This window comes from Gadus chalcogrammus, chromosome 23, assembly GCF_026213295.1.
Source record: "Gadus chalcogrammus isolate NIFS_2021 chromosome 23, NIFS_Gcha_1.0, whole genome shotgun sequence".
Taxonomy (NCBI): domain Eukaryota; kingdom Metazoa; phylum Chordata; class Actinopteri; order Gadiformes; family Gadidae; genus Gadus; species Gadus chalcogrammus.
The window spans coordinates 7913028-7925236 of NC_079434.1; the positions used below are offsets into that span (position 1 = coordinate 7913028).

General features: G+C 41.8%; 1 protein-coding gene across 1 annotated transcript; it reads right to left on the bottom strand.

Annotated features, from left to right (window-relative positions):
• Positions 1-2260: 2260 nt before the first annotated feature.
• On the bottom strand, positions 2261-11675 carry LOC130377641 (B-cell receptor CD22-like). The gene is made up of 4 exons (XM_056584797.1): positions 11555-11675; positions 11152-11412; positions 3183-3449; positions 2261-2523 (listed from the first exon to the last, which is right to left on the bottom strand). The coding sequence occupies exons 1-4, from the start codon at positions 11673-11675 to the stop codon at positions 2261-2263; spliced, it is 912 nt and encodes a 303-aa protein (XP_056440772.1).
• Positions 11676-12209: the final 534 nt, after the last annotated feature.

Below are 12209 nucleotides of genomic sequence, written 5' to 3' on the forward strand. Positions count from 1 at the left end.
TTATTCATTTGTGGAAAGCTATAGACAGAGGCAATTCTGCAAAATAATGTTTAAGTGCAGCCAGTAGATGGCTAAGATGGTAAGCTAACCAAGCCAGGCAGGTATTGTCCCTTAAAGGGGACATATTATACAACCAGGTGTGAGTGTGATTAGCCTTACAAGCCGTTTCGAAAATCTGCCCCATATGACATCACTAGTGGGCGTGTCCACCTAGATCTGTGCTGGATAGAGCAGTCTAACAGCCTACCCAGTGGATTGAAGTAAACGTTGCTCATCTATCCAACACAGATCTAGATGGACACGCCCACTAGTGATGTCATATGGGGCAGATTTTCAAAACGGCTTGTAAGGCTGATCACACTCACACCTGGTGGTATAATATGTTCCCTTTAAGACCTCCCCTCACAGGTGCAGTACATCCTGGTAACCAGCAGATGGTACCGCTAAGACCTCCCCTCACAGGTGCAGTACATCCTGGTAACCAGCAGGTGGTAGCGATGAAGCAGAGCTATATCCTCAAGAGCAAGAGGCCCTGGATAAAATGTGGCCTCGCTGGGGCCATCACAAGTGGAACAGACACAATCAAGTAAATAAGTCAAATAAATCAGGTCAGGAATGAGCTATAGTGGCAAGTATTCATTCCATGTAATTCATTTCCATAGGACATGCAACCAGCATATTGTCCTGTTAAACTAAATGGATGAGACACTCTACCTAGTACCACTATTTAAATCCTGCTGCCACAACTGTTTCAATATCTGGGGTGTTTTGACGGTGCTGTACAACTCTGAAATTTCTGCCGCCTCTGTCTGGTCACTCTCTCTGAAAAGAAGACAGAACTTCAGTCACCCTGTGAAACAGACCAATTGGGTTGATAAAGTCTGAAAACAAGAGTCTATTTCCTCTTTAGAAATACCAAGAGAAGCTTACCCAGGGACAGCGTTTGGTCTCTTAATGTTGACCACAGAATAAAAGACAGCATCTGCTTGGTCTGATTGGACATTAGGGCCAACCCAACAGCGAGGAACTTCCTGGTTCTCTGAACGAGAGGTATGGATGCTGGCATAGTGATGGTCATCCTGCTCTTCTATTGGTTCTGTCTGTGCTGCAGGAGCCAAGTGATTGGTCAGAGTTGAGACGTTTTCATACAGAGGACCTGGTAGTGGCTATCGGGAGCAAGGACAAAAGAATACATTTAGAAAACAGTTTGCACTTCCTGAAGACAGTCCTGAAGGTCTTGCTTTTCTGGTTCATCTAGAGACCATTGGTGGTGACTAGTGGTCCCATCATGAAGGCTGCTGTAAGCCTCACTCACTTACTGCAAGCTTTTCACCATCTGTTGAGCTCCTAAAACCATTTTTTATCTCTGAACAACATCTTAATGTAAAAAAAAAAAATAGACGTCTGTGCTTCCCAGATTCCCCAGTCTTGCCATTCTGCTCACTGGCAGAAATCTCCCCAGATCTCCCCCTGGATCTCACCCTTTAAGCAAACATGACTTTGTAAAGTTGTGACTCTTAAATCCGAGACTGATTGTTCTACTATGTCATGTCCTCGTCAATGAATGTATATTTCTGAGCAACACTTTGATGAGTCCAAGACAGCGGACATCAATCTACTACGGATTGATGTGGAAGTGGAGGAACCAGAGACGTCGGAGAACCCGACACAGTCGTTTGAGATTCATAATATGGTCTGGGGATCACTGCCGCGGGGCACCACACGGGTACTGTAATGTACAGTCTCTCGTAGCGATAGGGCTGGGGCAACAGAGATGGACAGTCACTCAGGAAACAACTAGAAGTCTCTTGTGTGGCCACAGGGTCTCGGTGTGGTGTGCTGTGGACTCAGGGTATTTCCATTGTGTGTCTTAGTAAAGGATGGGTTAGTAATAAATGGCTTCCTGCGTCTCACCTCCTCCACAGTATCTGGCCTTCCTCCCTGTCCACGTGCTTTACTGGAGGCCCTCTTTCTTCTGGAGAAGAGAACAGAGAGGTGAAGAAGCAACAGGACAAATGAAGGAATGTGAAACGAGGAAGATATCTTACCTCATCCAGAGGAAGACGAGGAGGAGTACGGTGGCCAGTAGGACAGCAATGGTTGTTACAGCTACCATTGCTCGATGAGAAGATGATGATGATGATGATGTCACTGGAACATAGTCAGTTGATTTCAAACACCGATGGCAAAATGCAACATAAATAGGAAAACGTTTAACTGTGGGCCTCAGACTATTTAAAAGGTGTTTGTTTCTTTTAAATTAGAAATTACCTTGGATTAACAAAAAGGTAGCATTATGAAGTCCGATTGCATTATGGGCTTGGCAGTAATAGTTTCCTCCATGCTCAGATGTGATATTAGTGATGGTGTAGTTCGGTCCTGATTCTTTCATTTCTTCATGTTCCTTGAACCAGGTGTAGTTAGCTGCTGGGTTGGCATCACTGCTGCAGCTCAGAGTCACTGAACTGCCCTCCTCTATTTCACCAGAGGGACTCACGGTCACTGAGGGGGTCTTTGGAGCGTCTGTCAGGAACACCAAATAACAATATCTATCCTTAAGTTATGAAACTGCAATAATAATAATCATGGATTGAATTCATGTAGTGCTTTTCTAGACACTCAAAGACGCTATACAGTGAAGGGGGACCTCACTAACCACCGCCGGTGTGTACAAGTTATAAGTGATTCATAGTTGTTTACAGGAAAGCAGTAATACAATACCAGTTCTACATTTTAAAGACAAGATATAGAAAAGGTGTTAACATATTAGTCCGATATTCAACTCACACTGGACATCCATGAATATTGAGTTAGAGCTCAGTTGTCCATATTTGTTCTCTGCGTGACAGCGGTACGTTCCTCTGTCTTCAGGGCGGACTGAGGGGAAGGTGTGAGGTTGTCTTGGTTCCCAGAGCAGAGGTTGGTTGTTCTTGAACCAGGTGTACTCAGCTGCTGGGTTGGCATCACTGCTGCAGCTCAGAGTCACTGAACTGCCCTCCTCTATTTCACCAGAGGGACTTGAATTAATATACACGTGTTTAGGCCCATCTGGAGACACATAGAAACATGTAAAATAATATGCACATTTAAATTCATGACAGTATTAACGAAAATGAAGATCCCATTGTGGTGAGGTTTGGTTTCACAATTAATGTTGAAGTTTGGGATTATGTTTTACTCACATTTTACGTTAATAGAGATGAAAAAACATTTATCCCCTAGCTTATTCTGAGTGTCACAGCGATATCGTCCAGAGTCGGAAGATAGGATCCGCCTAAAGATGAGCTGTTGTCCCTGGTTCATGTACCTGGAGGAACCATCTCTATTAACCCTGAACCAGGTGTAGTTAGCTGCTGGGTTAGCATCACTGCTGCAGCTCAGAGTCACTGAACTGCCCTCCTCTATTTCACCAGAGGGACTCACGGTCACTGAGGGGGTCTTTGGAGCATCTGTTAACAGTGAACCTTTAATTAATTACATGAAATGCCAGGGTTTTTGGCCCATTCATAGTAAATATTCATGTAGTTCTTTACCCTAAAAACCTTAAAGGTTGTCTGCATCTGGTATCATGTCAGTGTACTGTGGAGTGGACTTACACACTAAAGGAGAGTGTTGATGTTCATATCCTTCAACAGCACATGCTTAGCTGTATCCAGACTGAATGTAGATCCAGTAGTTCATTCCCTGTAGTACATTCTGTCCATTTCTGAACCAGATGTAGCGAGGGTCACCAGCTAGACCACACATGCTGTGACACTCCAGCTTTGCCTTGGTAGGACTGGTAGGGTGAGGAAAGGAGACTTTCACCTGGAGGTCTGGGTCTGAGAACAATTTAAACACAATTATACTCAATAATAAATATTATTGAGTATAATAACACAACACACACACACACACACACACACACACACACACACATACTGATACTTGTCTCCTTTAGTAAACCACAGTGTTGTGACTGTGTTAGGGCGGTACTGCACGTTGTCAGGGTATTCATAAGTGCAGTTGATGTCAACCGTTGCTCCTCTTAAAGCACAGACATTACTAGATGAGTAAGTAACCGTCCATTCATCCTTACCCTGAAGCACTGTGAAAAAACAAACACATCTCATTGAGAATGACCAAGACACAGAGGTTCACCTGATGAACAGATCAGAAGATACATAAAGAGATGGAGGCTGGTGGGTGGAGATGGAAACTACAGATACATGCTGACCACTGAGCTGTGAGAGGAACGCTGCAGAACATCATGTGACACTAGAGGAGTCGCCAGGGGGGTATAGAGTTCAATCCACCCCTGGAATGCAAAATGTATTGGACATATTATACTACACTAACTGAATAACATACACTAACAGTTAATGAATCATGGTAGTGTTTAGTCTCTAAAGGCCCCGGCCCTTTAGTCTATGTGCTGCTGTTTGAGCAATGCGACTACAAGCTTTGAAATTACTTAGATGTGGAGGCAAGAAATATAGAGTAGATGAGGGGAGGAGAGGAGACAAGTTGAGGACAAGGAGTTGAAGGGGGAATGTGGGCAAGGAGACAAGGTAAGGAGAGGAAAAGAGTGGAGACGAGGAAAAGGGAGGAGTAGAGACAAGAAGGAGGAGATGAGAGGAGAATAAGAGAGGAGAGCAGGAGAGGAGAGAGAGGACATGAGATGGCATGCAGTGTCTACCATATATACGTGTCAATCAGAATTTTAACGTTGCAGAAGATTTCATGTCTCAATCATCATTAATAGAATAAATGGGGAAACAACGGTAGCTTTTGACATGTATGTTTTTTCCAAAAGTATGAAAGAAACTAAATAAACCCTTCGATGATGTATACAGTTTATTGTCTAGCAACCAGGAAATACCCAACAGATCTGCAATGAGTATTGTTATCCTAAAACCAATATTATCACTACAAGTGGCTGTATACAACTTGCAGTGAAATGGTATTTTCCAAGTACTAATGAACCATAACTGAAGTATGTAATGTGGACCGTTCTCCATTATAGTGCTCTGTAAACCAAACACAGCATTCTAGAGGGTGATTCTTTAATGTTCTATTCACTATAATTCTATCTTCAACATGCTGGGGTTTCACCCTCTCCTCGTTCCAGTTGCTTGGTTGTGATGTTATTGAAACAGTTCATTTAAATGTTCATAATGTAAATTAACCAACCTGGTACTGACAGAAGGAAAAATAGAAATCCTCTTGCTGCTGATCTTAAATTCATAGTGAGTCCTCTCTTCTCTCACTCTGTTGTTCTGGGGGATTCTTAATCACACTTGCACATAGAAAATACAATGAAAGTAATTGCAAGGAAAAATCTCTGAATTATATTTGTTATCAATAGAGATAAAGGTTAAAAGTTAATGTAGAGGAGGATGCTGGTCTGACATCTAGTCTGTGGATCCAGTTCATGCAGTGTGCTGAACAGAAACCAAAACAGCATTGAAAGACTTCCTCCGCTTAACACCTTAACACCTTCCCATCGCCTCATCCTGTTTACTGGCAGAAGCCTCATCAGATTCCAAGTTCTTCCTCAAGATGTCACAGTGGTTCTCACACTAGATTTCACCCTAGACCTCAGCCTAGAACTCACCCTAGATCTCACACTAGATCTCACCCTTATAGCAAACATCACTTTGCAAGTCGTGACTCTTAAATCCTAGACTATAATAATGAGTTCCACAGATGACCTGACCATGTTGCTGATGAACCATGGCAATGTGGCACAACAAGTAACCAGGACTCGAGCTGTTCTATTAATAAAATCAAACATATGGTTTAGCTGTAGCTGGTTCACATGATGTCCCTGGAGGAGACTGGCAACTGCCCTATCATAACATTGACATGAATCAAATACGAAACAGAGCCAAGGATTTATCCCAGGGGGATCCCACAAGTCAACTCTTTGGCCATTGATACGTTTTCTCTAACCTGGCCCACCATTATCTATCGGTCAAATACCATTTAAACCTCTCTATTGATGTGTCCCTTTGCCCTGAACATTTTAAGTTAAAGTTGTGATGTGTACTGTATGAAAAGCCTTGAGTTTATGAACAGGACCATTCCAGTGTAATGGTCACTAATGCTTTCCATCTTTATATTATAATAAACAAGGTAAGTGAGGCAAGTGTCATGTGTCTTCTTGAACCAGACTGTAGAAAGATATTCTGGGGATCCTGTCCTGGCTTGCTGTCATGTTCAAAAATTGTCAATAAGTTGCTAACCCAAACTGGTTGACCAATGCAAGGGTAACTACCAGAGAGCTTGTTGGAGTTTTCACATGTGTTTAAAAATCGCCAAGTAAGATACACTTTCCTGGCCTGTAAAAACATTATGGCAACATCAGATTGTGTTTGGGAAATCAATAGCACACTCGTACTAAAAGGGAGGTTGTTCTAAGCAGTCAATCATATGTTTTGAAAGTTCTAAATCTAGAATCTAGATTCTACTTCAGATTTTTCTTTATGAAAATATAGACACGTAATAAATGGCTTCCTGTGTCTCACCTCCACCACGGTTTCTGGCCTTCCTCCCTGTCACCATGCTTTGCTGGAGGAACTCGTTCTTCTGGAGAAGAAAAAGGAGGGATGAAGAAGCAACAGGAGAAGTGAAGGAATGGAAAACAAGAAAGAGAGAATATCTCACCTCATCCAGAGGAAGACGAGGAGAAGTACAGTGGCCAGTAGGACAACGATTATTCTTACATCTACTGATGTTGTTAAAGGTTACAAGAGAGTGGAGACGAGGAGGAGCAGAGTTAAGGAGACAAATAGAGGAGAGCAGAAAAGGAAACGAGAGGAGGCCAGAAGAGGGCGAGGAGAGCAGGAGAGAGGAAGGAGAGAGGTAGGAAATGACTACCATATTACTAAATCAGAATTCCAACACAGCAGCGAAAGATTGATGTGTCATGTCTAAATCATAATTTTCTGAATAAATAGACGATTCGATTTTAACCTCTATTTTTCTCAAAAAGTCTTAAAGTGGCTTAATTAACTCTCCGATGTCAATAGTGTAGATTTTCCTAGCAAACAGGAAATGCCCAACATAGCCCAATGCAAACATATATTCTTTCAAATAGGGTACTTTGATCCAAAACAAATACAGAGTCAGACTACAAGAGGCTCTATAAAACTTACAGTGAAGGGAGATTTCCAATGACTATGAACCATAACTGAAAAATATAAAGTTGACCGTTCCCTAATGTAGTGGTCTGTTTAACAAAACAGTTTTCTAGAGGGTGATTCTTTAGGGTTATTTTTTATCAAATATTATTCGATCTTCAACATGCTGAGGTTTCACCCTGTCCTCGTTCCAGTTGCTTGGTTGTCATGTTATTGAAACTAAATGTTCACAATGTAAATTAACCAACCTGGTACTGACAGAAGAAAAGCTAGAAATCCTCTTGTTGCTAATCTTGAATTCATACTGAGTCCTTTCCTCTCTCACTCTGTGGTTCTTGGAGTTATTTAAACACACTTGCCATTAAATAATACCAGTACAAGTTCATGCAAGGAGAAATACATCAGTTTTAAATATACAACAGTGTTTTTTAAGTCATTTCATTACTATATATCCCTCTATGAATTACATTTGTAAAACATTTGAATAAAGGTTAAGAAAATACAACCTCTTACAGTAGAAGTTGAAGCTGGTCTGTGGTTCCAGTTCATCATGCACTTTTGTTAATTTGACCAAAAGAAAAGAAAAAAGACTTCATCTTAATGCAGCAGAGTTAACCTGAAACCTGGTTACTGCCTGGAACGTATGATCACCTTTTAGACCACAATGAATGGTACCTAGTTCCATCATATTTTATCTTTTGCTATATTGTGTTCTCCGGATAAGTTTTCTTTGTAAACAATAGTTTTCACATACATTATTTCCATCATCTGACATTCATAAAGTAAAGCAACCCTTTATCAAAACCGAAAATACGGAAGATCCAACTAAACTAAATCCGTCGGCTTTCCTCTCACCAGAAGCTGGATGACCTTCAACACCCACATACCAGGACTAGGTCCATACTTTACCACATAAATGCAATTACTCTTGGAGGAGTCGGATTAATAAGGGTTTCTTTACTGTGACAAACTGGAAAGATACTGAAAGGATGACCCTAGATTGACCACAACTCCAGAGAGAAGAACACTCATGTGTTCACTAGTGAAATTATGATAAATCAGAACTCTAGATAAAATAATGTGTTCACTAGGAATTACAGACGGTTCCTTGGAGACATCATGTAATGGTTCCTAACAAATCCCTTTAAATGTGTTGTCTCTACAAAACAACCCATTGCAAAGTAAAATGAAAAATTAGATCTCCTTTCTATCACATTAACATGATCTATTTGGGCTTACTCAAGGCCAAAGAGAGATTTGGTTAACTTTCATCCATCTCAATTGTCACTCCTGAGAAATATGCATAGTTCGGTCTCGCAATGATCTTAGTGAGTTCTCTACATTTTATTTCAGGTATTTCATGCCTAAGGTCTCTCAAATTTGTGTCAATACAATACCAATATTGCTGGATGCATTTCCCCAATTATACAAATCAAATGTGATGTACGTTTTATATGATTATCAACTATGAACAACTTACAGAATCTTTAGTTAATTTCACACAGAATTCATGCAACTTAATGTACCACATGGATCACCATCACCTGCCTAAAACCTCTAAAGTATTTTGGAAATGAGCTGCAACAAAAAGGCCAGGCAGAGATGTCATGTTAAAGAAAACAACTTTGCCCAATACATTCTCAAGGGCAACCACGATTTTGTGGATAACAGAGTTTTCAAATATGGCACATGAAAACATGTGACATATGTTACAGTATTGTGAAGAAAAAAATTCACTTGCAAATACATTAAATGCCAGGTTTGTACCATATTACTCAGAGGTTAAGAAAAATTAATTCCAAGTAATTCATTTCCATAGGACATGCAGCCAGCGTATTGTCCTGTTAAACTAAATGGATGAGACACTCTACCTAGTACCACTATTTAAATCCTGCTGCCACAACTCTTTCAATATCTGGGGTGCGTTTTGACGGTGCTGTACAACGCTGAGGTTTCTGCCGCCTCTGTTTGGTCACTCTCTCTGAAAAGAAGACAGAACTTCAGTCACCCTGTGAAACAGACCAAATGGGTTGATAAAGTCTGAAAACAAGAGTCTAATTCCTCTTTAGAAATACCAAGAGAAGCTTACCCAGGGACAGTGTTTAGTCTCTTAATGTTGACCACAGAATAAAAGACAGCATCTGCTTGGTCTGATTGGACATTAGAGCCAACCCAACAGCGAGGGACTTCCTGGTTCTCTGAACGAGAGGTATGGATGCTGGCATAGTGATGGTCATCCTGCTCTTCAATTGGTTCTGTCTGTGCTGCAGGAGCCAAGTGATTGGTCAGAGTTGAGACGTTTTCATACACAGGACCTGGTAGTAGCTATCGGGAGTAAGGACAGAAGAATACATTTAGAAAACAGTTTATACTTCCTGAAGACAGTCCTGAAGGTCTTGCTTTTCTGGTTCATCTAGAGACCATTGGTGGTGACTAGTGGTCCCATCATAAAGTCTGCTGTAAGCCTCACTCACTTACTGCAAGCTTTTCGCCATCTGTTGAGCTCCTAAAACCATTTTTATCTCTGAACAACATCTTAATTTAAAAACGTCAGTGCTTCAATTCACCAATCTTCCCATTCTGCTCACTGGCAGAAAACTCCCCAGATCTCACCCTGGATCTCACCCTTTAAGCAAACATGACTTTGTAAAGTTGTGACTCTTAAATCCGAGACTGATTGTTCTGCTATGTCATGTCCTCGTCAATGAATGTACATTTCTGAGCAACACTCTGATGAGTCCAAGACAGCAGGCAGCAGGCAGCGGGGCTCCGGCGGGAAACAATCACAGGCAACAATCACGGAAAACAATCCCTTTCTCCTCCATATGGCGGTTCATTCTACCACGGATTGATGTGGAAGTGGAAGAACCAGAGACGTCTGAGAACCCGACGCAGTCGTTTGAGATTCATAATATGGTCTGGGGATCACTGCCGCGGGGCACCACACGGGTACTGTAATGTACAGTCTCTCTCAAGCGAGTTGAGAGAGACAGACAGTTACTCAGGAAACAACTAGAAGTCTCTTGTGTGGCCACAGGGTCTCGGTGTGGTGTGCTGTGGACTCAGGGTATTTCCATTGTGTGTCTTAGTAAAGGATGGGTTAGTAATAAATGGCTTCCTGTGTCTCACCTCCTCCACAGTATCTGGCCTTCCTCCCTGTCCACATGCTTTACTGGAGGCCCTCTTTCTTCTAGAGAAGAGAACAGAGAGGTGAAGCAGCAACAGGACAAATGAAGGAATGTGAAACGAGAAAGATATCTTACCTCATCCAGAGGAAGACGAGGAGGAGTACGGTGGCCAGTAGGACAGCAATGGTTGTTACAGCTACCATTGCTCGATGAGATGATGATGATGATGATGATGTCACTGGAACATAGTCAGTTGATTTCAAACACCGGTGGCAAAATGCAACATAAATAGGAAAACGTTTAACTGTGGGCCTCAGACTATTTAAAAGGTGTGTGTTTCTTTTAAATTAGAAATTACCTTGGATTAACAAAAAGGTAGCATTATGAAGTCCGATTGCATTATGGGCTTGGCAGTAATAGTTTCCTCCATGCTCAGATGTGATATTATTGATGGTGTAGTTCTGTCCTGATTCTCTCACTGAGTCTTCATGTTCCTTGAACCAGGTGTACTCGGCTGCTGGGTTGGCATCACTGCTGCAGCTCAGAGTCACTGAACTGCCCTCCTCTATTTCACCAGAGGGACTCACGGTCACTGAGGGGGTCTTTGGAGCGTCTGTCAAGAACACACAATAACAATATCCATCCTTAAGTTATGAATCTGCAATAACAATAATAATGGATTGAATTTATATAGTGCTTTTCTAGACACTGAAAGACGCTTTACAGGGAAGGGGGACCTCACTAACCACCGCCAGTGTGTAGCACCCACTTGGGTATACTAGTATAATAAGTGAGTCAATGTTGTTTACAGGCAAGCAGTAATACATGAATACCAGATCTACATTTTAAAGACAAGATATAGAAAAGATGTTAACATATTAGTCCAATATTCAACTCACACTGGACATCCATGAATATTGAGTTAGAGCTCAGTTGTCCATATTTGTTCTCTGCCTGACAGCGGTACGTTCCTCTGTCTTCAGGGCGGACTGAGGGGAAGGTATGAGGTTGACTTGGTTCCCAGTGCAGAGGTTGGTTGTTCTTGAACCAGGTGTACTCAGCTGCTGGGTTGGCATCACTGCTGCAGCTCAGAGTCACTGAACTGCCCTCCTCTATTTCACCAGAGGGACTTGGATTAATATATACGTGTTTAGGCCCATCTGAAGAAACAAAGGAACATGTAAAAACAGCATTTATATTAATGACATTATTATTGATCATCAAAATCACAATGTGGCAAAGTTTTGGTTAATAATTAATGCTAACACAGTTAAGCTCATTTTGTACTATGCTTTTACTCACATTTGACATCAATAGGGTGGTAGGCATATTCTTTCCCTAGCTCATTCTTAGTGACACAGCGATACTGTCCAGAGTCTGAAGACAGGATGTTGCTAAAGACAAGCTGTGGTCCCTGGTTCATCTTTCTGGAGGAACCATCTCTATTAACCTTGAACCAGGTGTACTCAGCTCCTGGGTTAGCATCACTGCTGCAGCTCAGAGTCACTGAACTGCCCTCCTCTATTTCACCAGAGGGACTCACGGTCACTGAGGGGGTCTTTGGAGTATCTGTTAATATTTCATTTAATTAATTATACAAAATAACTGTAAATCGACATTAAGTTCTTTAGCAATAGCCTCAAAGGTTTGTTACATCTGGTATCATGTCACAGTACATGAGTTGTGATGCAGTGTGGACTTACAGAGTAGAGGAGAGCGGAGATCGTATCCTTTAACAGCACATGAGAAGCTATCTCCAGGCTGAGGTTTGACCGAGTAGATCAATCCCTGTTTTATATTCTGTCCATTCCTGAACCAGATGTAGGGAGGGTCACCAGCTAGTCCACACATACTGCGACACTCCAGCTTTGCCCTGGTAGGATTGGTAGGATAAGGAAAGGACACCTTCACCTGGAGGTCTGGGAATGAGAACCAATGACAGAAATGAATAAGTAAT

Excerpts from the sequence above, each read along its gene's own strand:
- LOC130377641 (XM_056584797.1), bottom strand. The coding sequence starts at position 11,675 with ATGAACCAGGGACCACAGCTTGTCTTTAGCAACATCCTGTCTTCAGAC. Across the intron at positions 11,413-11,554 it reads CCACCCTATTGATGTCAAAT|ATGGGCCTAAACACGTATAT; the intron begins GTGAGTAAAAGC and ends TTGTTTCTTCAG. Across the intron at positions 2,524-3,182 it reads CATCTCTATTAACGTAAAAT|ACGCTCCAAAGACCCCCTCA; the intron begins GTGAGTAAAACA and ends TGTTCCTGACAG.